Here is a 27,996-nt window from a genome sequence, read left to right on the forward strand (position 1 = left end):
CCCCAGCACGTCCACCAGCCGCACACACAACTCTCAGCAGCAAAGAGGAGTTCATGACTGCTACGCACAAGAAGCCAGACCTGAAGGAAGAGCACTCCACATAAACAAAGTGCAGGAGCAGGCAGTGCTGTCCGAATGCACAAGAGGCGGCACCACCGGGGGACAGGCCTTCTGGGGAGCCAGCCGCATCCTCCTCCTCCAGATGCTGGCTGCTAGGTGCATCTACTGACTGAATGAACACTTCTCCAGCTGGAATCTTTGTGATGTGCACACTTTTCTGTATGTTTTTCTATGTCAACAAGGACTTTTGTTAGAACCATTTTTCAGGCACAAATCTTCTGATGAGCATTGCCACTGACACAACAATCTTATAGCCAAAGAAAGTACGGAAAAGAAAGCCACAGTCCCGTGCAGCAGGTCCGAGCGCAACGTGCTAATGCGGAGCTGTCTCTGCTGGCAAAAGGCCAAGGCTGACCCGCCTCTCTGTCTCTAGGGGCCAGTCAGGCCAGTGGGGAGCAGCTGCCGTCCTGGCATACCCACCGCAGCGAGTCCTGCTGGCTCTATCTTCCAAAGATGCCCTGCTGCCCCCACATCTCCCAGCTGTCCTCCCCAGCCCTGCTCACTGGTGTTACTGCTCTGGGCCTCTTAACTGGTCCCCAGGATCCCCCTTGCCCTGCTATAACTGAGTCTCAACACAGGACTCAGAGCGACCTCACCACAGCTCGACCCAAACCCTACCAAGGGCTCCCTTCAGTCAGGCCCCCCTGGTCACACCCTCCCTTACCCCTCAGCCACACCGACCTGTCTGTTGTGGTGACCACAACCTCCCCCTGGACTCGGCACTTCACACCTTCTCGTGAATATAAACTACATGCTTCACTCACTAGTGTGGTTTCTGCCTCTCTCCTAAGTAGAATAACAGCTTCATGACAGGTGAAACTTTCTCCTGTATCCCCACTGCTTACAACAGTGCCTGATGCACAGAAAGACAATCAACAAGTATGTTTCAAAAGAATCTGTGTGTTGGAATACTGTGCTGCTGGGGAACAACAAAGCCAAGATGGAAACTCTCCAGAACTGCTGGGGCACACCTGGGTTGATCCCGTATCCTGGCTGCCGGGACAGTGCCGTGATGGACACGAGGTGTGCTCACCTCTTCCACACGCTAATCTCAACCCAGTGGATAAACACCCAGCAGTGGGATTGCTGGATCATCTGGGAGGAGCCTCCCTGCTGTCTTCCATGGTGGCTGTCATAATGACATTCCCAGGAACAGACTGCAACAGCCCCCTTTCCTCCAGGTCCCGGCCGGCCACAGCCCCCTTTCCTCCAGGTCCCGGCCGGCCACAGCCCCCTTTCCTCCAGGTCCTTGCCAGCACTCGCTCGCTTTGCGTTTTGATGACGGTCATCCTAACAGTGCCTGCTGATACCTCATGTGGTTTTGATTTTCCAGAGGATTAGTGACGTTGGACATTATTTCAGATACATTGGCCACTTATATGTTTTCCTTTCAGATGCAGATTCAGGTCCTTTGTGTATTTTTATTTTATCTCTGAGGCAGGGTCTCGCTCTGTCACGCAGGCTGGAGTTCAGTGGTGTGATCGTAGCTCACAGCAGCCTCAACCTCCTGGGCTTCAGTGATCCTCCCACCTCAGCCTCCACAGTAGCTGGGAGTACAGGTGCTCACCCCCAGACTCATAATTTCTACACTTCTTCTTGTAGAGATGGGGTTCCACTATGTTGCTTGTGCCAGTCTTGAACTCCTGGCCTCAAGTCATCCTCCAGTCTCGGCTTCCCAAAGTGCTGGGATTACAGGCCTGAGCTACCACACCTGGCCCCAGTTTACACTTTTGCGTTTCCTTTTTCAACGTCATGCATGTATTACCTCCTCAGATCCGTATCTCCTGATATGTAACCATCTGTAAGCTATTTCTATGCAAAGGAAATGATACACAGACAATCTCTGGAGAAATGTGAGAAACGGGCCAGGGGCAGGGCAGGGCAAGAGACTGGCTTTTCATGATCAATTCTCAAAGGTCTAGGTCACAGGGGTGGATCCCGCAGGAACAGACACGCTCCAGGGCTGGGGGAGTGGGTCTCACCCTGCACGTCCTGTGAGAGCCAGTCTACTGAAAAAGCCTGCTGCCTGCCCCCCTTGCTCCCTCTCTTGTCCCATGGCCCACACCTACGGCTCCCCTCCCCTTTCACCACCATAGGAGTTGCCTGAGGCCCTAGCCAGACAGATGCTCAGCCCTGAACTCTGCTGCCATCAGAATCATGAGCGAAATAAACCCCTTTTTAAAATAAATTACCCAGTCTCAGGTATTCCTTTACAGCAAAACAAACGGATGAAGACAGTCGTATCTCAAGTATTTCTTACTTACTCAGTAACTGAGTAATGTTTAGAAATTGAAGAGGAGACAGCAGCAGAGTTGGTGAGAACAAGCTGAGCACAGTCAAGGAGGGGCTGCCGCCACGAGGGCGGAAGGCTCCACCTCGGGTGTCGGGAGGCAGGTGCCGAGGGGCTGTGTAGTGGGCCTGGTCTGCTCTTTAACGCTTTCACAGAAAAGAAAAACATGCAGAGAAGCCAATGCAGTCATGCAGTGCAGTCAGACAGCGCGGGAGAAAAGGTGCACAGAGATGCCAGCTCCTCCCAAGTTAAGAGGCACAGACGTGGGCACCCCACAAGAAGCTCTAGGAGCCTAAACATTGAATAGAAACAATCATGGGGAACAGAACAGAGTGTGGAGACATGAGCTCAGCCCACAAGAGGGGCTGGGCCACAGGAAGGAGGAGGGGACTCAGGGAGGAAAGGCAGCTGAAGACCTTCATCTCCAGGACATGAGGCGGCACGGCTTTGGCGCGAGCCGCGGGGGACAGGGAGGAGCAGCGGCCCCCTGACCAGTCTGTGACGTGTCTGCATAGCAGCACCTCCAAAAGGGAAATGAAAGAACCCACACATGGCCTCTAAAATCTTCTAGTACCCACGCTGAAACAGTAAAATATTTACATAACCTGACAGCCAAAATACTATCACTTCAACAGGTAGTCAACATTCCAAAGAACCAAGGTGACAGTCTGTGCTGCGTGCAGGTGGTGGCTGCTCTGCTCAGGGAGGAGAAGCCAGCACAGCCAGCTGGAGGGGAGCAGGGGTGGCGCCGGCAGAGCCTCAGAGGAGGAGGCGGGGATGGACTTCCACAGGGAGCGGAAGGAGCTGAGACTGTGGGAAAGCGCAGAGGAAGACGGCAGCAACTGCCTCGGTGACAGAGGCCTGTGGTCCACAACCTTTGCCCCCATTCCCCTCACTTGTACTTACAGTTTAAAATCCCCTGACAGAAAGAAGGGGGGAGGGAGGCTCCAAAAGCAGGGACAGGGAAGAGGGCTTCAAGCCAGGGAAGAGTGGGGGCTCAGCGCTCAGAGCCCCAGGGGAGAGCACAGGTGTTCCGACGGTTCCCACTGTACAACTCTCCAGCCAGATTCAGTATATTCTTACCTCTATGAAAGGTCTTGCAATTTTGGGTGCAATGGTTTCCGTGACAGAAGGTTCCTGAGAAAGCACCACAAACTCCTCGGCTTTGACCGGGAAGCCAGCATCATCCATGGGAGAATAAACCTCAAACAGCTCCTGGATGGTTCGCTGAACATAGAGATGCGTGTCACTCCCAGGAAGCAGGTTGGAGTGTGCACCTGACCTGAGCTGGAGACCCACGCCCCTCGCAGACCCACCAGGCCTCTGCTTCTCACTAGGGTGTATGAGCACCACGCCACGCCGCACGCCGCCCACCGGACCTCACCTCAGGGAAGCGCATCGAACATGGAGTACCTGAGTTAGGAACGCCATGGAGTAGTCATTTCCCTGAGCAGCCACTTCCCGGATCAAATCTTTAGTTCCATTTTTCAACAATTTCTCTTCAATGGAATTGCCACTCACAAGCCTGCAAACAAAAGACACAAAATGCGAAGTCGGTCACCTGGAAACACAGCGACAACACGTGGGGCGCGGGATGCAGATGGTGACCCACAAGTCCATGTCCCTCCTCCGCCAGGTCTACCCCTGCTCAGAATGTGCCTTCCTGGGGCGCCAAAGGCCGCTCCCAGCCAGCCCCCCAATCTCAGCTCTCCCGCCCCCAGACAGCCAACAGCAGGCCCCTGCAGAAGACTCTTGGCTGTCCCACCTCATCCGTCCGCCTGCCATCCTGTTTTTCTCACACCGTCTCAACCTGGAAATGTCCTACTCGGTCCTTCCAGATGTACCTCCAGCATCTGTCTTCTCTGAAGCTTTCACTGAGCCCAACTGCCAGAACTGATCACTTCACAGACTAACTTGTGAACACACTCTCATGAAACATCTCATTCTCATGTAATTATAGACACTTTCATCTTTTTTTGTTTTTTGACACAAAGTTTCGCTCTTGTTGCCCAGGCTGGAGTGCAATGGCGCTATCTCAGCTCACCACAACCTCTGTCTCCTGGGTTCAAGCGATTCTCCTGATTCAGCCTCCCGAGTAGCTGGGACTACAGGCACCCGCCACCATGCCTGGCTAATTTTTATATTTTTAGTAGAGACGGGGTTTCACCATGTTGGCCGGGCTGATCTTGAACTCCTGACCTCATGATTCACCTGCCTTGGCCTCCCCAAGTGTAGGGATTACAGGCGTGAGCCACTGTACCCAGCCACATTTTCAACTTTTTAACCCCTGTACACTACCAGACCCACAACAGATGCTCAGTTAAGACTGTGAGTTGCAGATGTGACCCCACTGGACAGTGCAGGGAAACATGGCTTCCTTAAGACTGTGTCATGGGCGACACAGAAAAGACAATGCAGTCTGTTGCCTTCCCATGAGGCTCAACTGCCTATAAAAATGCTAAATGCTAACCCCTAAAAAGCTCAAATTAAAGAGCTTTCACAGCATAATTTTCAGAGATGAAAACAAATTTCTTCCAGAAAATTCCAAATTAAAAGGAGCCTAGATATTAAATACAAACAATCACAGGGAACAGAACAGAGTGAAGATATGGACCCAGACACATGCAAAGGAACTAAATACAGAATAAAGAGAAATAGCAGCATGAAGGACGGATGGCCAACTTCATCAACAGCAAAACACCACCTGGGAAGACTTTCACGGCATTGGAATGAAAATCTCTTTCCTGACTCTATTACCACACACTCGACGTCATGTATTTGATTACAGAAAAGTGTAAGAAACAAAACAAAATCACCTGGATTCCAATCACCCTGAGATAACCATTAAAAAAGGTGGGCCTGGCACTTTCATCCGTGTGGTCCACAAACATGTGCCACTGCATGTGTGTGACAGTCTGCACCTCCAGGGGCACACTTTTCCTAACAGGCATACCTCACGGCTGCCTCGGGAACGGCAGCCTGCCTCTGCGGCCCCCACCCCAGCAGCCGCATGAGTGTGAACCTGGGTATGTGCTGACACCACGTTCTGCGTGGGGAACTTCCCTGCATTTTGCTGTCCCTTTCAAACGGTGCAGTACAGAAGTCCCTCCACAGGAGCTCATTTTCCACCTGGCTGCTCGACACCATGGTGTGGCTGTGCCCCAGTGACAGGCATGCCCCAGTTCCTGCTTTGTGCCACGTGACAAAGCTGCAACACACATCTTTAAGTAACAGGATGTAGTCTCAGGCATGGCAGTGCTGGGAGCAAATGTCATGTGCTATTTTCCTGTTCAGACCTTGCCCAGCTGCCTCCAAAATAGCTGAAGCAATCCCACGTCCCATCAACATGAGGACATCCCCTTCTTTAGTGTCAGGCTGAGCATGCTCATTCCCTTAGGGGCTCACCAGTCTGGAGCACGGGAATAGAGATCTCATGTCTTAAACGTCTCCAGATCAGTGAGCTGGAACAGCTTCTCATACTTCCTGGCTACTTGGGATGGACGGTTCATATTCATAGGCCCTTCCTTTCTAAAAGTAAGCGGGGGGTCTTTATGTGTCTTCTCGATTTTTAAGAGCTATAGTTGCAGTGAGAATGGCAAGTCGTCTCCCCACCCTATCAACTGCCTATCTACTGGGCTCACCGTATCCGTGCGACGCATGACTCCCCTCACTGCAGCTGAGTGTGCCTGTCTCCCCTAACCTCGGGGTCTCTGGGGGTCAGGCGGCCCCTCCCAGCTCTCGGCCACAGGTGCTATCTCTTCAAGAGTGTTCTAACACTGCTGCCCAACAGTTAACACTCACGTCCTTCATTTGGACTCCGCTCGGCTCAGGCGTGGGAGCAGCACTCCAAGCCCCTCCTCTCATAGTAGAGAGCCAGGTGTGTGGCACATTCATGACATAAAAACCCTCCAGTTACTGTGACAGCCAACCTTTCTAACATGCTAAATCCCCATGGGTGCTGGGCTATCTGCCCCAACACTGACAGCACCATTATGTGGTTTGGGGTTCCCACAGCTCACGGTGGGGCGCACTCCCACCTGCAATGCTGGGCTTCACGATGGTGGCCTTCATCAGGATGTCCGCACTGCAAGACATACTGATGCTGGCACCACCAGCACCACCTTACCCAACTCTCAAACCCAGGTGGGTTTTCACAGAAATACTATTTTAGGATTACTTGGGGGAAAACTTCACATGCTCATAAACAAAGTCTACCCAATTGAGAACAAAGCATGTCTTCACACTCAGCACAGCTCATCCTGCATCCTTCAAGGTCACCTCATGCTTCCCTTCGGAGCCTCTGGTCCTGAACCCCTAAGGCCACGTCTGAGACTTTCCTGCTACTGAGAATAAAACACTTTTCAAATTTCTAGCTAATAATGGCTGCAGGGCCAACAGTGCAGAAGGGATTCCACAGTAAGTCCTTATCCACTCAACACAAACCATGCACCACACTTATACTCATCACCAAGCAAATGTACGCACAATGCACTGTTAGAAGAATAAAAGATTACAAAACAGGACACAGTGTGAGCCTTCTTACAGAGTGAGAAACACGTCTAGAAAGACACACGTCTAAGTGCTAGTCATTGCTGCCACTAGAGGACCCTGGTTTTTCTTCACAGGCTTTCCTTTTTTTCCTCGGGGAACACGTTTCGCATTTATAGCAAGGAAAATAATAATAAAACTATTTAAATACAGCATTGAACTGCTATAACACCAACTGTCTTGTTAAAAACAAACGGTTGGCTGGGTACAGTGACTGACGCCTGTAATCCCAGCACTTTGGGAGGCTGAGATGGGCTGATTGCTTGAGCCCAGGAGTTTGAGACCAGCCTGGGCAACACAGCAAAACCTTGTCTGTCGTGGACCGTCCAGACGGGTAGGCACGTCTGCCCGGGGGTCTCTCGACCTGCAAGAGGGTCCCAATACCTGGGAGAGGGAATGCGCCTGAGAAAATAATAAAGACAGACAGAGAGAAAGCGAGGCGTCTGGAGGGCTGATAGGCTGTGCCTAAACAGCAAATTTTATTTTTCAAAGGCCAGGAATAAATACACTTGGCTCTGGTTTACGTCATAGTAAGAGGAATGTAAATGTATGCCTCACATGGCCTATACAATAGAGAAGTCAAATACACAATGGTTGCAAGAGGAAATGCAAATGTATACCTTACATGGCCTATACAATTGAAAAGTCAGATACACAATCAGTGGTTGTAAAATGTAACAGAATTTCCTGTGATCACAAAGCTTGTTTACATCCAGACATTATTCCTCCTGGCTGCAGGTATCTCTGGTTTGATCTTGTTTTAGAACTGAGATGTGAAAAGTTTCTGGTTTTGCTTATCAGAATATCTTTTAACCGGATTCTCCTTTGTCTACTCCTAACTCAACTTAACTCAATTTCCCCATTCAGGAATCTCTGAGTCAGGAATCAAAGCCATCCCTTATGGTGGCATTTTGCTTTGCAAATATTGACAGTTAAACCATTATCTAGGGTACAAGGCAGTCTGGTAAGTAAGGTTTAAGGATTATTGTTAAAGTCATAAAAAGGTTAAAAGCAGGAACCAGTTGCCGGTAGGGGGTCACTCGGTCTAGCAGCAACGCATAGTTTTAGGCCCAAACGATATTGTGGTTGATATTAGAAACTGATCATTCATCTTTCTTCCTATATTTCTGGATAGCTCGACTGCCTCCAGTAGGAAACTGTGTTTGGGATCAAACTCACCCTATAGTGAGACTCACGCCTTTTAGGGGTCTCACACGGGAGTGTTTCCCACACCTGTCTGTACAAAAAATACAAACATTAGCCAAGCATGGTGCTGCACACCTGTAGTCCCAGCCACTTGGGAGGCTGAGCTGGGAAGATCACTTGAGCTTAGGAGGCTGAGTTTCAGTGAACCAAGATTATGCCACTACACTCTAGCCTGGGCAACAAAGTGAGACCCTGTCTCAAAATAATAATAATAATACTAATAAGAGGTTAAGAGCACACTTGGGTTTCAGTTACAGGGTCAGCTACTGCCTATGAGGCCTGATGCAGAGACCATACTGGTCTCGTCGCAGGTTCCCTGCTGGAAACTGACAAGTCACGATGAGAAGGAGCCTACGCGGTGCTCAGTACACAACCAGGCACAAAATAAGCACGACAAAAAAAAAAAATCAAATCTCCTATTACCCTACAACACTTAGAAATTTAGAAGTATACAGTAACCTTCCTCCATTTCCCCCAATTATGTTTTGACAGTTATAGTTTTTATCCTTAAAGATGATAATAGATTTTAGCCAGGTGCAGTGACTCACATCTATAATCTTAGCACTTTGGGAAGCTGAGGCAGGCAGATCACAAGGTCAGGAGTTTGAGACCAGCCTGGCCAATATGGTGAAACCCCGTCTCTACTAAAAATACAAAAATTAGCTGGGTGTGGTGACACGCGTCTGTAGTCCCAGCTAGACAGGAGGCTGAGGCAGCAGAATCACTTGAACCTGGGAGGCGGAGTCTGCAGTGAGCCGATATCGCACCACTGCCCTCCAGCCTGGGTGACATACCGAGACTCCATCTCAAAAAAAAGAATTTAATTCTTTTTTTTTCCCACAGCTGTTGACCATTCTTTCAATAGCGGTTTTACTGACAGGTAATTTATAGTTCATGATAATTAAAACAACCCAAAATGTAAATTGTACTTTTTTTTTTTTTTTTTTTTTTTTTTGAGACAGAGTTTTGCCAGGCTGGAGTGCAATGGTGCAATCTTGGCTCACTGCAGCCTCCGCCTCCTGGGTTCAGGCAATTCTTCTGCCTCAGCCTCCCAAGCTGGGATTACAGGCACGTGCCACCATGCCCAGCTAATTTTTGTATTTTTAGTAGAGACGGGGTTTCACCATGTTGACCAGGATGGTCTCGATCTCTCGACCTCGTGATCCACCCGCCTCGGCCTCCCACAGTGCTGGAATTACAGCCACCACGCCTGGCAAATTGTACTTCTAAGACTGAGGTGCTCTGGACGAGGTACCCCATTTAAAAACTGACAGCAGCGAGATGACCTGTCTGGGCAGCATCACCAACTTACGATTTCAAGCAGATGCTGAGTGTAAATAAAAGGAACAGATAAAACAGCAGAAATATAGCTCTGTCTGAAGGAAAACCAACAAAACACCGTTGAAAATTCAGCCATCGGCCGGGCGCGGTGGCTCAAGCCTGTAATCCCAGCACTTTGGGAGGCCGAGGTGGGTGGATCACGGGGTCAAGAGATCGAGACCATCCTGGTCAACATGGTGAAACCCCGTCTCTACTAAAAATACAAAAAATTAGCTGGGCATGGTGGCGCGTGCCTGTAATCCCAGCCACTCAGGAGGCCGAGACAGGAGAATTGCCTGAACCCAGGAGGCGGAGGTTGCGGTGAGCCGAGATCGCGCCATTGCACTCCAGCCTGGGTAACAAGAGCGAAACTCCGTCTCAAAAAAAAAAGAAAAAGAAAATTCAGCCATCACACACTGCCTTCAGTTTTGCTTTTCTTTCTGCACTAGTGCTTTCTGCACCAGTACCTCCTGCAAAGCTTCTCATTCCACCCACGTCCGCCCCGCCGCCCAGCAGGTCCTCACCTGTATATGTGGATGTCTTTGCATCTCCCAATTCGATCACACCACTCCTGAGCTTTGGCATCCATCACTGGATTTAGGTCATTGTCATAAAACACGACGGTGTCTGCCTCCACAAGGGTTATACCTGTGGCACGGCTGTGAGTGGAGAGAATGGCACAAAAAATCCGCCTGTCTCTGTTGAAACTCCTCATCAGTTCCTAAGACGAAACAAACACTTGAGTCGGTATTCTTGGAAAATGTTGGGAAACCTTTAACACGTTTGGTTGGACACGTATCAGTTAGGAACTGCCACATAGCAAAACTGCTTGGTTTGTATTCCATGCAGCACGAGGCCCAGGCTAAGGGCACATCAAGGTCCCAGCGCAGTCCTCCAGCTTTTCTGCGTAGCTGCCATCATCTTACCGCACCCACCGCCAGCACCCTCATAGCCGCTTAAATGGCACAGCCATGAGTGACAAGAAGGAAGAAACTCGATTCCACCTTGCATTTACTGTCAGCTCAACTTGTAGGCCCCAAAAGAAAACAGCGTCTTACTGGGGAGGGATATGTGCTTTCTCATCTATCCTCAGGCAATGCCAGGGCACTTTACAGGCAACAAAAAGCCCCTGGAGTAAGGCTGAGGACACAGGAAAAACAAAACGGTGAAGGACGTTCTTCTAACCTCACCGAGGACCACGAAGTGACAGGCGTGAATACTTCTCTTCTGTAATTACTTCCGTGCCAAAACAAAACCTAACCGTGGACCAACTCTCTTCCCTCAAAACATTCCACGTATAATTTATTATATTATTACCAAGAAAACTTGTGAAGTTGCCTTTTGCTCCATTCCTTTCTAGGCCTCTCCAGCGTGTGCATGAGCATGTGTGTAAGATAAAGCAGGTCGTGTGACGTACAGGGCAGCATCCTGGTTCTGTACTGGGGAACAGTCTCTGCTAACGCTGGCTCTGAAACACTGCTGACAAGGACCCAGCGCAGCACTTGGAATGCTGGGGAACAGTCTCTGCTCGCGAGGCTGCCGGGGCACAGGGCACAGGGCCCATGGACAAGCCCTATGCACTCACTCTTCTGCTGAACGCTTTCTTCCTAAACGTGGATTACCATGAACACTTCAACATCAACTGTGTAGACAGATCTCTACGTGGTGTGTTTGCTGCCATGTAAGTAAAGGCCCTAAATATAGACTCAAGCACACAGCACCTTTATGGTTCAAATCCACACTGCCAGGCTACTTTCTAGAGCGCCATAGTAGCCTATGCTTCCAGGAGCAGGATATGAGGGTGTCTGACTCACTGTGCCTGATGGAATCAAAACAGCCTTGGCAAGTCTAGTAAGGAAACAATGGGCATATTATCCTAACATGTATTTTCTTTCATTCTAAATTGGTTGGAACTGTTCTCGTATTTTTATCCCGTAGCTACCTCGTCAAGTGCACCAGTGTGGTCTTAAGATGACTGCGGGTCACCAGTGTTTATCCTGAGACATCAAGACTGCATTTACCTGACAACCTGGCTTTTAACAGAACATACCAAAGGATGTATTGAGACTTACAAAGTTCGAAAGCTCATTAAATCCTTCCCCTTTCACTTAGAAGGGTCAGGAGACCGCCGAATCTACATAGCACTTAGACACGACGTTAAAAGCCGGTGACTGAGTTACAGTGACGGAACCGTGAGGGACGAGGTAAGCAGTGTGCTTCTCACCTGCCGTTGCTCACTGCTGGCATTTTCATCAATTCTTACATAGGTAAGGTAATGGAAGTTCAAGAACATCTCTAAAATGTCCAACATAAGAACCATCTGTGATAAAATCAGCACCCGACGTCCTTCAGATTTCAACTTCTGAAGCAAGATAGCTAAAGCTTCCAACTTTCCTGGGAAATGAACAACATCAACAGTGCCTCATCATTCAGAGCCAGCCCAGCTCACACGACGGGCTGTGTCACCAGCCTCCCCCATACCTGAATCGAACTGCACCAGCCTCAGCTCAGGGAACTGCAGCAGGCGTGGAGCTGTCGTCTGCCGCAGCTGCTGGAAGTAAGGGGCAGCGTGCTCTCTCAGGCCCTGCCGGAAGATCCGCATTCTGTGGCTGTACAGGGGTGGCGGCCGCACCACCCGTAGGGAGGCGGGTGCCGCCACCACCGGAGGGATCACAAAGGCAACCCTGAGGAGCAGAAAGCAATTTTGTCACCAGCAGGAGCCACATACCTTCACCCAGCATGGGGGCTCCCGAAAGATGGGGCAGAGACCTCTGACAGTCCAAGTCCCAGGACACAGCAGGGCCCAACCCAGTCACGTGGACACGCAGCTGTTGGCCCACAGTTAGAGGCCCTACGACGCAGATCCTAACCAGTTCTGGCCGCCAACCACCACCTTAGGGACTAATTCAGACAGTCCAGGGCTAAACGATCAGTGGGGGTGGATTCCCCAGACGACAGGCACTACTTCAGAGGTGAGCCATTCTGTTTCTAGAATGTCTTCACCTGGAAACTTTGGGACAAAGGTGCACTGTCTCGTGAACACTAGAACTGCCACAGCCACTGTGCCACCAGGATGGGGACCAGACTCAGGGTAAAGGAACCTTCCAGACAGAGCCAACCTGAGGCCCACCTTCCAACCCGTGGTGGTCACGTGCACCAGAAGGCCCTTCCTACGGACATCAGCTATGACTCACTCCCCACTGTATCAAAACGAATGGCCGCCATGATGTTCAATGCAAGAGGAGTACCAAAGACAAATCAGCACCCGAAAGAAAACCTCCAGGAGCACAGGGGCACCGACTCAGCCCCCCACAGACCAGGAGAAGCCAGAGGTGGCTTACTCGGCCTTGGAGAAGCACTCCTGGTTTTCTTTTCCTCCATTAAGTGTGTTTCCTCATCTGAAAGATCTAAAATAGGTCGACCCTGAAAGCCGAGTCAAGGCACAGGGAGAAGCCAGGTTTCCCTCTGCTGAGCAGACAACTGTGAGAAACACAACAGCTGCCAAGAAGGGAGAAAACACGCCTGACGCACGCCTAGAGACAGGTCGGAGCAGAGAGTGGACCTGCAGGTGGGGTGAAGCGCTCTACTGAAAGCAAGCTCAGGAAGAGCGGAGGCGCCCACCAACCGCTCGGACTTGTTCTCCATTAAAGCATGTTCTGAGCTCAACTGGTGCACACATTTCTCATCACGTCATGTTCACACACTCACGTGGCTCTTTTAATATGACGGTTTTTTTGAAAGAGTAAAATGAAGAAAGTCCTTAGCAACACAGTGATCTGTCCCCAGGTACAGTGTGAACTCAGTGCTGTGGCTCTGCCCCCAGGGCTGCCAACTTCCTTCAGAAGCTGCACCTCGCACTGAGAGACCGAGATAACAAAACCATCTGATCCCAAAGCTGAAGACCCCCAAGAGTGACCTCAAAACAGATCTCTAAGAGACAGCATGGGGACATCCTGGAGATGGAACATCCACGAGACAAGAAGGGGCCTTCCTGGAGCACAAAGCAGCCAGAGAGCCCCGAAAAGACCGCGAGGTCTGCACACAGACTGCGGGACCTGTCGGTAACGTCCTGCAGGGACTGGGCTGCGGTACCTGTCAATAACGTCCTTCAGGGATTCTCGACACTGTCGAAGCGTCAACATCAGCTCACTTGGACTTTCTGCAGGTGAAGCGTAAGTGCGCACTGGCCCGGCCTCCTTCCCGCGATGGCCATCCAGAGACCCATGCCACCACAGCCTTCCGTGGCCAGGCAGGGTGCAAATCCTTAGCAAGTCTCTGCCATAGACTGGAGCTTGAGAGCAGCGCCGCTCGTTGACCACATACATCTGATCCAGGCGCTCTCGCAAGAGTCTCATCTTTTCCTCCTTTATCAAAAAGGGATGAAAGCAGTCACTTGAGAAACAGAACGGCAAGTGACTTCTTCACCAAACCCCTTGGCACTCCCCACATACAGGACCCACTTCACGACGCGCCGTCTTCTGCTACAGGAAACGAGACAGAAGTGAAGAGGAGAGCACAAGCATTCTCCTTCTTGCCAAGATGGGAAGTGTTTCTCAAGACACAAGTGAGCAATTTTAATGCCCAGGCAGACTTGCAGAAGGACATAAAAATAGAAAAAAAAGATTCTCACAGTCTTAATCCAGTTTCATTTATTAGGAAATTTATGTTTTAAAATAAGAATTCAGTACCATAACTTAAGGATTCACAGGGGCCTTTAAATATCACAAACACACACAACGAACGGCTCCTGGAAAGCCGCGTGTCCGAGTGCACGTGGTCTCAGGCTCAGGTGCTTACCTGGGTCGGCCCTCCAATGGGAGAAGCGGGCTTGGAGGCCGCTCCGGTTTCTCCTAAACCCAAGGCATTCACTGCCACGCGGCCGGGAACACCAACTACAAATGCATAAGGAAGAGGTTAGAAGGAACGCCAGGGTCACAGGATCTCATCTGCTACCAGCATGCTCCACGGAACCTTGCCCTCCACCAGCACATTCTGCAGAAAGTCTGCAATAGCATGAGCCCAAGGCCTCATCCTCCGTCCCCATGAGCGTGGCTCACACTTAAATGCTTTAGATCTGCTACAGAAGCATGCTGCCTCCCAGGCCAAGACCGGAGCTGAGTGGAGCCAGGAGCTTTTCCCTTGCCTTTGGGAAGCACCTCAGCACTACCCAGAAGCCTCTCAGCACAGCTCCGAGGCCCTGGGTGCCCCATTGCCATCAACACATGGCCATGTCCTAGCCCAGGTGACAACCTGATGACTGTGAGGCCACTGGCTGCCACGAGCAGCCCAGCCCCAGCAGGAAGTCCACACAGTCCTCATGACTGCGACAGAACAAGCCAGTGCCAGATTCATATCCGTTCCCTGGAGCTGCTCCTGATATGACACCTGCTACCAGCCAGGGCCAATCAGGAAGGCAGAAGCCATGCCACTTAGTGCGGCAGACTGACCTAAAAGATGTGGTCAAAGAGGCATCTGAGTGCTGAAAAGGGGCTCAGGGGTAAGAGTCACCTTAGGGGAAACAAAGGAAAAGGCTGAGGTTGTCAGAACTCAGCACCTGGGGGTGGAGGTGTCTGGGTTCAGAGTCTCAGGATCCAGGACTCCAGTTGGTACTGGGGCCTCTGGAGCTGAGGAGGGCTTCCATGGGACAGCGATTCATTAGCCCCCGAAGGGGGATGCAACAGCTGATTCTGGAATCTCCAAGGGGCCTGGTTCAGAGGGTAGGGGCGAGTGGAACGGACGACCATGTGGCATGCAGGCCTGCTGCTAGGTGATGCTAACATAACAGGACTGAAGAACAAGCCACGTTCCCTCCCCACTCCAGCCTCCTCTGATGCCTAGCAGAGCCTAACAGGTTGGCCGTGGCCCAGCCAACACCACGCCCACTAGGCAGAGGTGGGGCTGGAACTGAAGGGACATCACTCGGCCACCAGGACAAGGGCTCCATCCCAAGGAAAGCGCCTCACCCCTTTAGGCTCCCAGCTGCCTCTACGGGTCGTTGGGCTCCTGAAAACATACCACATCATGACAGGGCAAGTCCAGGGAGAGCTGGGGCCAAGGCAGGCGCAGAGCAGGGACTTGGAGGTGAGGTGAGGCAGGCAACGAGGCAGGATGGGGGGTGGCAGCTGCAGCAGGACAAAGACCCAGACCCTGTATGGACAGCTGCACGCTCCTGCTCCCAGGGGAAACTGAGCACCCTCAACGTGTTGGCATTAAACCAACAAGCAAGATTTCCCATGATTCCAAAGTTCTCGTGAGAACCAAATCAGAACAAAAACCTAAGGACAGTAGAGGCTGGTTATATCCAACCATTACCTTTAAAGGCACAATAAAAAAAGAAAATAAATCAGGCTGACACTATGACACATCTGTAGAAATCGGAGATGGCCATACACTAGACTGTGCTGTTCTGAGATACAAAGACACATGAATGCGTTCCACTTGCCCTAGAAGGAAGAGAAAGAAGGAATCTTCCAAGCCAAGTCTCCCTCCTGCTCAGAGCACCCTACCTTGCGGGGTCAAGGGCGCAGGGCTGAGGCCGCCGGCCAAGGGCTTGCTTCCCAGGGTGCCGTGCACAGCACCCGCCTGAGACACGGTCTGCATCACCACGGGGCCAGGGGCTCGGAGGTAGGGCTGCCCGGGGGCAGACACAATCTGGAGGACGCTGCCTGCAATCAATCATAGGTCCGCCAGGTGTCAGTAAGAGGCACGTGTGCATCACAGCCACACACTCCAGGCACTTCCAAACAGTACAGAAGTAAGCAACAAACGGAAAATCAACTCTACAAACATCACGCAAAGTTCAGTTACTGTGAGAAAAGTGGCAACCCATCACTGACAGTGTAACGCACTGAGACGAGGTCTCTTGCTTATGCCCTCTGTCCCTCCTGGAAGGTGTGTGATGCGTAGCTGCTGAGGACCTCCCGTGCTGTTGGAGGTACTGAGCCGTTGTGGGGAAATCCCCGTTCCCAGATCCCCGCAGGCACTCCTGATAGCAGTCAGGGAGAATGAAGAAATAGAAGACCCTGTTTTTAGCCCAGAAGCCTGTGGCTTTTCTGCTGCTTTTTAAACAGGCTGGCACTTTGGATCTTGTGTGACTACATCTTTCTGACTTCTCTTACTCTGGAGATAGCTTCCCAGGTCATACTCTACGAAAACTGGTGACCATCAGAGATGTTAACAAGTGGCCCCTCCTCTGTGGGCCAAAAAATGTAAAAAAAAAAAAAGAAAGAAAGAAAGTAAACCAAACTGAATGGTTTCTCTGTGGCAGGCCTCATTCTGCTGAGAGGCGTGTGCATCTCCAAGGAGGCCAGCGGGCTCACCCTACTGATGACAAAACCTTCTACCCTGACAAGTGCCACAGGCAGCAATCATGAAGAAAGCACTGGGGGAGGGCAGGGGCCGGAGCAGGGCTGCTGTGGGGGAAGATGGGGGAAGGCGGCTGCCTGGGGCAGGGTTGCTGTCGGGGAAGGTGGGGGAAGGGCAGCCACCGGGCTGCTGTCTAGGAAAGGTGGGGGAGGCGGCCATCCGGGTTACTGTCAGGGAAGGTGGGGAAGAGTGGCCGCCAGGGCTACCGTCAGGGACAGTAGAGGGAAGGCAGCCTACTATTGTCGGGGAAGGTGGGGGAAGGTTGCTGTGGGTGTTCCTTGAACCCTAAACTAAAACACAGGGAGTAAATGGCACTACCACCGGGACAAGGGGCCACTCAATTCCCCTTCCTCACTCTTTTTAAAGAGCAGTTACTACATAAACACACTGCCCTTCACCAAAGGTCTGGGCTTTGGGTCTGGGAGTTAAGTCTGTTTAGAGAAGAAAATAATTTCTCATACATAAATTACTAATCCTATGGCGTTTGGGGGACAATTTGTCTCACACCTTTATTCAAAAGCAGCAAATATTTCCGTTATTTATCTGTTATTATCTACTATTTAGAGATGGAGTCTTGCTCTGTCGCCCAGGCTGGAGTGCAGTGGCATGCATGATCACTGCAGTTTTGACCTCTGGGGTTCAAGTAATCTTCCCACCTCATCCTCCCAAGTACCTTGAACCACAAGAGAGCACCACCACGCCTGGCCAGATATTTCTACTTTAATCTACAAAATACAAAACTCTCTTCAAAGGGCAGATGCTGGTAACGAAAGTGCCTGTTGTTTATCTGGTACGCATCGAGCACAGACAACCCAGTGGCTGATGACAGTCGTCTCACTGGTCCTCCATGACCCCATGAGGTGAGAGCATCATCAGCCACAGGGAAAAGCCTGAAGCTTAAACGCACGAGACAGGCCCTCGGGCAGCAGGGCTCACAGTGAGGCACTTTGACGTTTTTGGCCTTACCTTGCAGCTGCAGCGGCTGGCCAGCCGTGAGCTGCCGGAGCTGGCTGTGTGACAGGGTGAACTTGCTGCCCTGGAACTGCAGGGTCACTGGCGTCTCTGGCTGAGCCACGCGGCTCTGTGGTCCTGTGATGGACGCCAGCTGAGCTATTTTCACTACCTCTCCACCTGTTGAAACGTAGGGGAAAAGGTGAATTCAGATCATCTTGGAAAAAGTTTGGGAATGTCATACTGACAATTGTTTCTTGAATATCACGGCCATCTATCATAAACTGGAGCACCACAGAAACATTTATCAGGTAGTGCTTTCCACCACTTTTTAAAAATCGTTTCTTTAATAAAAAAGAGAAAACAAAATGTCAGATTTTAATGGTTAACTTTAACTAACCATACTGGTTGGGATTTTAGATATCAGATATGGATACTATTAATGAAGCTATTAAGGAACATTTTACTTTTCTACCCAAACGGTTAAAAAAAAAAACAAAAAAACACCAAATATCAAAAATAGCAGAAATCGGCTGGGTGCAGCAGCTCATGCCTTTAATTTCAGTACTTTGGGAGGACAAGTAGGGGTGGACCACATGAGGTGTCAGGAGTTTGAGACCAGCCTGGCCCACATGGTGAAAACCCGTCTCTACTACAAATACAAAAAAAAAAAAAAAAAAAAAAAAACAATTAGCTGGGTGCAGTGGTAGGCAAAAGTAATCCCAGCTACACAGGAGGCTGAGGCAAAAGAATTGCTTGAACCTAGGAGGCAGAGGTTGCAGTGAGCTGAGATCACATCATTGCACTCATCTTGGCAACAAGAGTGAAACTCTATCTCAAAAAAAAAAAAAAAAAGCAGAAATCTTTGTATAATACACTTAGAAACTCACATGTGAATCTAAACTTTAGAGAACTTTAAAAAAGTGAAAAAGTACATGTCCAATTTAGCTCACAAAGAGAGATTACATCATTACAAATATAAAAGAATAACTAGCTTCAGTGACACCCATAATGCTCCAAAATCTAGGAATGTAGTTTTATCTATTTACGTTATGTATTTATTTACTTTTTTGAGAAACAGGGTATGGCTCTGTCACCCAAGCTAGAGTGTGGTAGCAGGATCACAGGTCACAGCGACCTCAAACTCCTGGGTTCAAGTAATCCTCCCACCTCAGCCTCCTAAGTAGCTAGGACTACAGGTATGAGCCACAGCACCTACAAGATCTAGCAATGTCTCTAAATACATCACATACATAAATAAAGCTTTAAGATATGAAGCTTCAAACTAATTTCAATTAGACGGCAAGAGTCAATCTGTAACATTTACTGTTTAAAAAAAAAAAAGGCAGCTGGGCGCGGCGGCTCACGCCTGTAATCCCAGCCCTTTGGGAGGCCAAGGTGGGTGGATCGCGAGGTTAAGAGATTGAGACCATCCTGGCCAACATGGTGAAACCTCGTTTCTACTAAAAATACTAAAATTAGCCGGGTGTGGTGGCGCATGTCTGTAGTCCCAGCTACTCAGGTGGCTGAGGCAGGAGAATCACCTGAACCCAGGAGGCAGAGGCTGCATGAAGCCGAGATCACACCACTGCACTCCAGCCTGGGTGACAGAGCAAGACTCTGTCCCAAAAAAAAAGTAAAATTTAGCATTGTTTAAAACACTTAAAAAAAAAAAAAAAAACACCACAATTCAGATGTGGTCATTTGCTCCCAACTCAAAAAGGTAATACCTCCCACCTATAACTGAACAGGTTTCAAGGTTTATTTCCCAGTGGTTGATACTTGAGTCTAAATGTTCTTCCCAAGAAATCCATGCCAGAATTATTAGTGATAAAAAGAACAGTTAGTAAGAGACTATGAAAATGTCTACAGATATCTTGCCCACAGAGTAACTGTGAACAAGGAGGGAAATGAAAACAGAAGACAGAGATTTGTGCCCAGAAGTGTCAATCTCCCAACAATCCACCTTGCTCCATACGCAAGTGAGGACCAACCCGCAGGAAAAGCGGTTTTGCTCACTTCACAGATCTCCCAAAGAACAGCTCCTCTGGCAACCACCAACACGACTCTCATCCCACACAAGACAGTGTCTAGTCCGATAAAGGTGTAAAACATGCAACTGCTTTCTCCCTTAGGGCAATTAACTAGGACAATTCCTCTTTATTTGTGGGCGACGGGAGAGAGACTCATAAGGAAAGAGAACCAGTGTGAACTCAGTGTCTCTCTACATTACTACCTCTCCCGTCTCTGTCTTTCCAGAAAGGCCTCCACAAGATTTTGTTATACCAACAAAAAAGGGGGTGAGGTGGCACTTGAGAAATGATATAATACTTTTAAGTCAGGATAATCTCCACCACAGAATGAACAGGGTACACGTAAGGTCTGAAAACATGCTAATCCCACTGGACACAGCAAAACGTTCTAGACTTTAAAAAATTAATAACTGTGTTTTTAAAGTCATTAAATTATGACAAAGTTTTCTTGGTTGAGCAATGACTCATCCCAAGTTTACATTTGGTAGCCAGCGAGAGACTAAAAAAGAGCTCATGTTTTTTAGGAACCTAAAGCCAGCTCACATGACTGGCAAGGAAGCAGCCGTCCCAAGAGCAGTCACTGTTGCTGCAGGAGCAGCTGCTCCCCCAGAGTGCACCTGTGGGGCTGGTGGCACGAGGCCGGGGCTAACACTGGGACGTGCTGTGGACAGCACCGAGGCAGTGAGCGAGCGCAGCAGGAAAGCAGAGCCGGACGGCGGGGTGAGGAGAGACAGCGCAGACAGGAGAAGGCCAAGGTGGCCTCCGCAGAGGCCCTCCCTGCGAGACTGGTGCCGGAGGCGGCTGCACCGCTGAGAGGCAGCGTGGGGCATGGGGCTGGGGAAAGACAAAGGAGTAGACAGCAAGGCTCCTCCAACATCCCCGTGTTCTAAACACAACTCCTCTGGGGTAGAGAGATGGCAGAAACCTGGAAAGGTGAGGCCACTTACTGGGCAAGCGGGCCTGGGCCTGCGAGGTGAGCACCAGCCTCTGAGGCAGCGCGCTCTGCCCGGCCGCGTGCGAGGGGGCCTGGGGCTGGGGCGGGGGCTGGCCTGGGGTGGAGGCCTGTGCTGTGGTCTGGGCCCGCAGTTTCGCAGGATGGGCCGGGCTAGCGGCTGTGCTGGAGGCCGAGGCGGGCTGGTGTCGTGGAGCACGGGCGGAAGCCTGAGAGGTCTGAAACGGGGCTGCTGCTGCTGCAATCAATAAGGTTGGTTTGTGCAAAGCTGTTAGAGGTTCTTAACAAAATACAATATTTTAAACCGAATTTTAAAGAAATAAAATAAACATCATTTCACACTCTCTCTCAAATGAGAGGCCCTCTCTTAAGGAAAAAAAAAAAAAAGGAGGGGCCACATAGTCCACAGGGTGAGAAATGTCATTTGTCATGGTGTTGATTATCTTCATTTCGAGCTACGGTGCTCTGTGGTACATTTCTCAGAGTAAACAGAAACGATTAGAAGTCAGCCCAATCAAACATTAGTATCGATTAGGAACTATTTCTGAAAACACCACAAAAAAAGTACCAACAGAGCTTCCACTCATATCTTAGTAGGGAACGCTGGCAACGATGCAGGTCTGAGCACCGATTTTTAGCTCAGAAAACCCGAATGGACACGGCCTGGAGGGCCCCTTTGGCCAGGTGGTGAAATACTACTTTTAACTATTTTGATGACCTTTTCTACCATTTAACCCTGTTCTTCCCCAAAAGAATAATCGCGTTTAAGTGATAGCACAAAATATAACATGAGCAGACGTTCTCGGGAGTCTCCTAGATGACTGCACGCATGCACCTCTGTCAACAGAAACAGCCTGCCCAGTGGCTGGCTGCATCAGATCAACACTCACTCACCAGCAGTGAAACGTCCCCAATAGGGGAAAACACCCATTACAAGCAATAAAAAATCCTAAAACTCATCAAGAACTGAACAAGGCACCTTCAGAGAGCCAGCGGGTGACGGCTGTTCCCACTCGGGAATGATTACCGCGTCCAGAAGCACAAGAAGGAAGTGCCATGAACTTGTTCCAGAAAAACCTCCATAAGGCGGAGAGCACACAACTACGTGAAGTCTACCTTTTGCCTCCGGATTTGCAGAGAATGTGGCGATGGGCGGCCGTCCTCGAAGCTGGCCCTGTGGAGCAGCAGTGGCCGCCGTGGTGGCTGCCGTCCGGGGTGGGTGCGTGCTGGGGAAAGCCACGGTGCGACCCTCGGGCTTCTGGCCATACTGCACAGGCTGAAACAACCTAGACACCCATTGGTCCAGGCAAGAAGATACAGAGCATCAGACCACAGAGAGGAAAGGCCACCTCCTGGAGCCGGGGTTCACCGCTGCCCATGGGAAGCCAGCTCAGGGGCCAGCACGCCTAAGCACTGCTCCAGGAAAGCTCACCCTAGCCCGGGGGAGTGGCTGACAGGACTAAGCACACCAAAGTGGTGTGGCACATGTGCCCCGATTACTGTGAATACACAGAGCAGTGCTGCTTTCAATTCCACGATCTTATCACTGTAGATTAGAGCACAATGCATCCATGACAGCACAGGGGCCAAGGGGAGTGAGGAGGAACATCAACTTGATTCAAGTGATGGTTCACTGTCGCCTCACACTCCCAGGCTCGGCCAGTCCTCTTGCCTCAGCCTCTAAGTAGCTAGGAATACAGGCGCGCACCACCTCAGCTGGATTTTATTACTTTTTTGGAAAGACAGGGTCTCATTATGTTGCCCAGGCTGGTCTTGAATTTCTGGGCTTCGGCGATCTTGCCATCTTGGTCTCCCAAAGCACTGGGATTACAGGGGTGAGCCACAATGACAGGTCTCTTCTTTAAGCTGGTAACTATACTAGCCACTTTCTTTTTTTTTTGAGATGGAGTCTTGCTCTTTTGCCAGGCTGGAGTGCAGTGTGGCACAATCTCAGCTTACCGCAACCTCCGTCTCCCGGATTCAAGTGACTCCCCTGCCTCAGCCTCCTGAGTAGCTGAGACTACAGGCGCACACCACCACGCCCAGCTAATTTTCTGTATTTTAGTTGAGACGTGGTTTCACCACGGCCAGGATGGTCTCAATCTCCTGACCTCATGATCTGCCCCTCTCGGCCTCCCAAAGGGCTGGGATTACAGGTGTGAGCCACCGCACCCTACCTCACTGGCCACTTTCAAAACCACTATACAACCTAACAGGCAGAGATGGCCGTCAAAAGCCACTGTTAGGCTGAGCGTGCGGTCTCACACCTATAATTCTAGCACTTTGGGAGATCGAGGCAGGAGAATCCCTTGAGCCCAGGAGTTCAAGACCAGCCTAGCAACATAGGGAGATCCCTGTGTCTATTAAAAACTTTTTTGTTTGTTTGTTTGAGACAAAGTCTTACTCTGTCACCCAGGCTGAAGTGGCTGATCTCAGCTCACTACAACCTCCACCTTCCAGGTTCAAGCAATTCTCTGCCTCAGCTTCCCGAGTAGCTGGGACTACAGGTGTCCACCACCATGCCCAGCTAATTTTTGTATTTTTAGTAGATATGAGGTTTCACTATCTTGGCCAGGGTGGTCTTAAACTCCTGACCTCATGATCCACCCATCTCGGCCTCCCAAAGTGCTGGGATTACAGGCATGAGTCACTGCGCCTGCCCTAAAAACTTTTATAGATTTTTTTATTTAAAAAAGCCATTTTAGCGCCGGGCACGGTGGCTCAAGCCTGTAATCCCAGCACTTTGGGAGGCCGAGGCGGGTGGATCACGAGGTCAAGAGATTGAGACCATCCTGGTCAACATGGTGAAACCCCGTCTCTACTAAAAATACAAAAAAAAAATTAGCTGGGCATGGTGGCGCGTGCCTGTAATCCCAGCTACTCAAGAGGCTGAGGCAGGAGAATTGCCTGAACCCAGGGGGTGGAGGTTGCAGTGAGCCGAGATCGCGCCATTGCACTCCAGCCTGGGTAACAAGAGTGAAACTCTGTCTCCAAAAAAAAAAAAAAAAAAAGCCATTTTAAAAAGACAGACTAGCACCTACTGGAGTGGGTGCTATTCATTTAACTAGGGGCTGCAGGCTCCCTGAGGAGCAGCCTGCTGGTTCATGGGTCCTCAGGCCAAGCAGAAACCTCTGGTACTGATGAGGGGAGGGTGAGCTACTCAAAGTCCCCAGTGAGGCCAAATACAGAAGTGCCAACAAGAAAGACCTGTCTGCAGAACTGGCCCCTTCATCTCCAAAATACCTATTTTCCTTTTTCTCTCTTTTCTTTTTAACCCAAGCACATAGGATTTTGGATATTTCTAATTGATAGATTTAGGCTATGAGTCATTTATATCTTGATTTAACCATCTAAAATGTCTGTTCCTCTCAGCCTCATGACACCAGCAGAAGCATCACTTCAGACATCATTCAGATGTCACTTGTAAGACAATGACATCACCATGAGGGTGGAGCCCTCTGCCCGCCACACCCACAACACGCGTGTGGTCTAGCCACACCATACGCCCCCACAGGAAGCAGCAGGTTAAATGCAGCCCTGACCCGCACCCTACCCTAAAACTGCTGCAGACCATCGAGGAGGTTGCTGCTCAGGCAGGTAAGCAGCTGTGCTGCACTGCACGGCCCAAAAGGCCTCTGCAGAGCCACGTGTACCACAGCCAAGGACGTCAGTACGGTTCCCAAGAGCAGCAGATAACGCCAACTAGGCTAGCAGCCTTTCTTTTCACCATGCATATTCTGGGTCGGCTGCCGGGTCCTAGGGGCCCGCCCTCCCTGCTGCCTCTGGGGTGCACACACCTGCTGGCCTTCAGCTTTGCTGCTGCTGGCCGGACTGCTGGGGCTGGTGAAGTGGAGATCTCCTCCATGAGTTTCTGTGGTACCTTTTTCTTAGACAGCAATTCTGCCTCGTGGCGAGTGATTTTATTTTCCAACCCAATGAGATCAAACATAGAAAGATCCGTTTCCTAGAGACAAAAATTAAAAAAGTCTTGCTGCATGAGGTGGCAGAAAAGCACCTAAGAATCGAAACCTATTTCTATGGCAGGGCCCTAAGGTGGGCATCCAGACCCACCCATGTGACGGCCGCTCAGCAAGCAGACCCTCCTCCACGCCACCACACAGGTGTGGCCATGCCCTTGGAGCAGCTCTGCTGATACACCATGCATACTCGGCTGCTTCTCACAGCCCACAGTCCACGCAACGCCAAGAAAGCCCACCCTCTGCATCTTTCCACGCTGTGAGCCTGTCTCCCTCAGGTAAATCTCCGGAGGAGTGGCAGGCCATCAGTGCTGCTAGACAGCGCCACGGATCGTGCGGATGCAATGGCAACTGCAGAGAAGAGCTGGCTGAGAACCCATTTCCAAGGACGGTTCATCTCTAACGTGCCTAGAAAAGACATCCAACAGTAATTCTGCTTTTTGGATCCTCCACTTACCTTCCAGAAATCTCTCTCCAGTGCCTTCAGGATGAGAGACGGGGACGGGTACTCCAGTGGCCCTGCCACGTAGGAAGCGCCCGGGTGCCGGGGCTCAACGAGCCCAGGGTGGTTGCAAATGCGCTGCAGCCGCACGAGAATGCTCAGGACGTTGACAAAGTGCCCGCTCTTCAAGGCCTCCTGAGTGCTGCCCGTGGAGGAAGAAAACATGAAGCGTTCAATCCAAACGGCACATGAACACACTGACCACGCCAACCCTCACAATAGACTGGCAACTCCAGAAAGGCGGGCAGGAGCAGATTTTCCAGGTCCTCTTCCTGAGTCAGCAGTGACCATTCAAGTCCACGTGCCAGGCAGGTCCCTCTGTACTCACTCGCCATCCCCATTTAGAATGACATCCGCCCACCAGAGCTGATGGGAAGACAGCTACTCCACTGCACTCACAATCGTACTGAGTGCTGTGAAGGAGAAGGGGTGGCATCTGAGGGGGATGAGCTAAGTGAGGGGCAGGGCGAGCGCAGCAGAGCGCAAAGCCCCCATGACCTGCCCAGCAGCTCTGACGCCTGGCCCAGCAGGCAGTGGGTGGTAGTGGGCGAGGGCCCAGGTCCACACCCTGTGCAGCTTACCACCCAGGGAAGGGGGCAGACGGAAGGACCTACGACGTGCACTGGGGCCAGGGCTGGGCAGGACGTGGGCCATGGTGTGGAGTGGCCCTCGGGGGTGAGCACAGTGCAGCAGACTATGACCTCGTCACATGGGGGTCACCACCTGAGATGTTTATCACCATGAATGAATGCACTCTCACACCTGGTTCAGCGATTCAAGTGGGTTAGGAATGGGCGTTGGCTGCTTTCAGAGGCCGAAATGCAGCCAATCCACCAAGACTCCCTCTCTGTCCTTTTATTTATTCGGAATGAATTTTATAACAGACGTTTTAAGTTAACACGCTTGTGGATAATTAGCATGGTTAAAAGAGTGGTTTTATGAATAATAAATGCTTTAGGTTTCAGGTCCAGAGTAAACACTATTAACAAGCAATTTCCCTTTGATCTCCCTGTGAGAGGGCCATCCAGCACAAAGTTTACATGAGTAGACAGGGTAGAGACAAAGGGATGTGGGGTAAACAGATTTAAAACGGAAAAGGCTTTTATCATCCCTATCTTTTCCCTAACATAACTGACAGACGGCCTTCTGCCTGCCCCAACAAAACCTTTCGGCCTTCCAAGGTTTGAGACTAATCTATAACTTTCCCTAATATTTTCTGTAATATTTTGCCAGCCACCCTGAGTGAATCTCCACACCAGGACGCCTGAGGGAGGAAACCGGGATGGAGGTGACCAAAGGCAACTGGTCTGGAGAGAGATTCAGGAAGGAGATGGCGGACTCGTTGGAAGAGGAGGGTGGAGAGAGCAGTGGCAAATTTCCAACCCAAACAACTGCATCAACGGTGGCACACACCCTAAAATGGGAAGAGCAGGAAGGGAACCAGGCTTGGGAAAACACGAGCTCAGTTCTGCCATGCTGGACAGGAGGAGCTGGAAGGACAGCTCAAGTGCAGGTGACGGGAGCCGCCATGACAGCAGCATGCAGCACAGAACCCAAGCAGAGCTGGACGTGGTGGCTCATGCCTGCAATACCAGCACTTTGGGAGGCCGAGGCGAGTAGATCACTAGAGGTCAGGGGTTCGAGACCAGCCTGGCCAACATGATAAAACCCCATCTCTACTAAAAATGCAAAAAAACTAGCTGGGTGTGGTGGCGTGCACCTGTAATTCCAGCTACTGGAGAGGCTGAGGCAGGAGAATTGCTTGAACCTGGGAGGCAGAGGTCAGAGGCTCCAGTGAGTTGAGACTGCACGACTGCACTCTAGCCTGGATGACAAGAGTGAAACTCCATCTCAAAAAAAAAAAAAAAAAGACAAGACAAGACAAGATAAGACCCAAGCAGGAGGGCTCCACAGGGAGCCGGTGCCTAGAGTCCAGGGTCCCCACACAGCCAGGCCTTGATGTGAGGGAAGCATATTGCATGGGGGCTGAGAAATGAGTGGAGCCCAAAAAATGGAGACAAGCATCAGGAGAGCTCCTGGGAGCCTGGCTCTGGAGAGCAGGGCAGGAAGGAAAAGAGGCCAGGGAAGGACTTACAGACGAGTGATATACATCTTCACAAGGCTGGGGGAAAAGCACACTTCAAAAAGAAAGGCTGAAAAGATGGATGGTTCCAGAAAAGAGATAGGACCCAGCGCCCACATGAAGGGGCTGAGAGCAAAAAGGGCCTAGCTAAGAGAACGGGAGAGGCCAGCACAAGCACAGGGGGTCTGGGCAAGTAGGGAGTCCAGTCTGGCAGCTCTGGAGCTCACAGTACATTAAGACGAGTGCCGCCCTCATGGCAGCAGGTGTGGCATGGTCCCTGCAATTTTGAGCAGGGAGGAACTGACCAGGACAGGACGCTCCTGGGCCATCGAGGATCCCACAGAGCACTGGACAGCACCAAAACACTTGATTCCCAGGTGCTCGTGCTCCGGTGGGGGCAAGGCGTGTGCACACCTAATGCACTAACGCCTGATTTCACAGGCTGGGAAAGAAAGAAGAAAACAAGCACGAAGAGTACGAGGAGTGCCTCCTGCCATCCCGCCCAGGGAGCAGATGCCACAGAGCCAACCCAAGACCAGCAGAGTCAGATGCGCTTTTCCCCAGCAGGTCCCAGGGCCACCAGCCTCACATCTCAGACAACCCTGCAACCCTGAAGGCAAACAACCACATTCCGTGGGCAAGACCACAG

At 50.8% G+C, this 27,996-nt stretch overlaps 1 protein-coding gene and 1 non-coding gene across 9 annotated transcripts in view; both read right to left on the bottom strand.

The window, feature by feature from the left end:
- The window catches only part of LOC101041575 (E1A-binding protein p400), a 139,734-nt gene that overhangs the window by 36,252 nt on the left and 75,486 nt on the right, over positions 1 to 27,996 (bottom strand). For 7 of the 8 annotated variants that reach the window (XM_074402004.1, XM_074402000.1, XM_074402002.1 and 4 more), the window contains 13 exons: positions 25,220 to 25,406; positions 24,583 to 24,749; positions 21,902 to 22,071; positions 20,781 to 21,023; positions 17,816 to 17,980; positions 15,991 to 16,149; positions 14,282 to 14,376; positions 13,577 to 13,848; positions 11,966 to 12,168; positions 11,709 to 11,878; positions 10,009 to 10,205; positions 3,824 to 3,935; positions 3,494 to 3,637 (listed from right to left, as the gene is read on the bottom strand). In XM_074402004.1, coding sequence (XP_074258105.1) covers positions 3,494 to 3,637; positions 3,824 to 3,935; positions 10,009 to 10,205; positions 11,709 to 11,878; positions 11,966 to 12,168; positions 13,577 to 13,848; positions 14,282 to 14,376; positions 15,991 to 16,149; positions 17,816 to 17,980; positions 20,781 to 21,023; positions 21,902 to 22,071; positions 24,583 to 24,749; positions 25,220 to 25,406 — 2,284 coding nt within the window. The remainder of the gene's footprint in view (positions 1 to 3,493; positions 3,638 to 3,823; positions 3,936 to 10,008; positions 10,206 to 11,708; positions 11,879 to 11,965; positions 12,169 to 13,576; positions 13,849 to 14,281; positions 14,377 to 15,990; positions 16,150 to 17,815; positions 17,981 to 20,780; positions 21,024 to 21,901; positions 22,072 to 24,582; positions 24,750 to 25,219; positions 25,407 to 27,996) is intronic. The other variant, XM_074402006.1, reaches the window with a different exon arrangement.
- LOC120365200 (small nucleolar RNA SNORA49) lies at positions 10,498 to 10,633 on the bottom strand. Its single transcript, XR_005580208.1, has one exon. It is a non-coding gene; the product is annotated as a small nucleolar RNA SNORA49 (small nucleolar RNA).

The sequence above is a fragment of the Saimiri boliviensis genome, chromosome 7 (genome assembly GCF_048565385.1).
Source record: "Saimiri boliviensis isolate mSaiBol1 chromosome 7, mSaiBol1.pri, whole genome shotgun sequence".
Lineage (NCBI taxonomy): Eukaryota > Metazoa > Chordata > Mammalia > Primates > Cebidae > Saimiri > Saimiri boliviensis.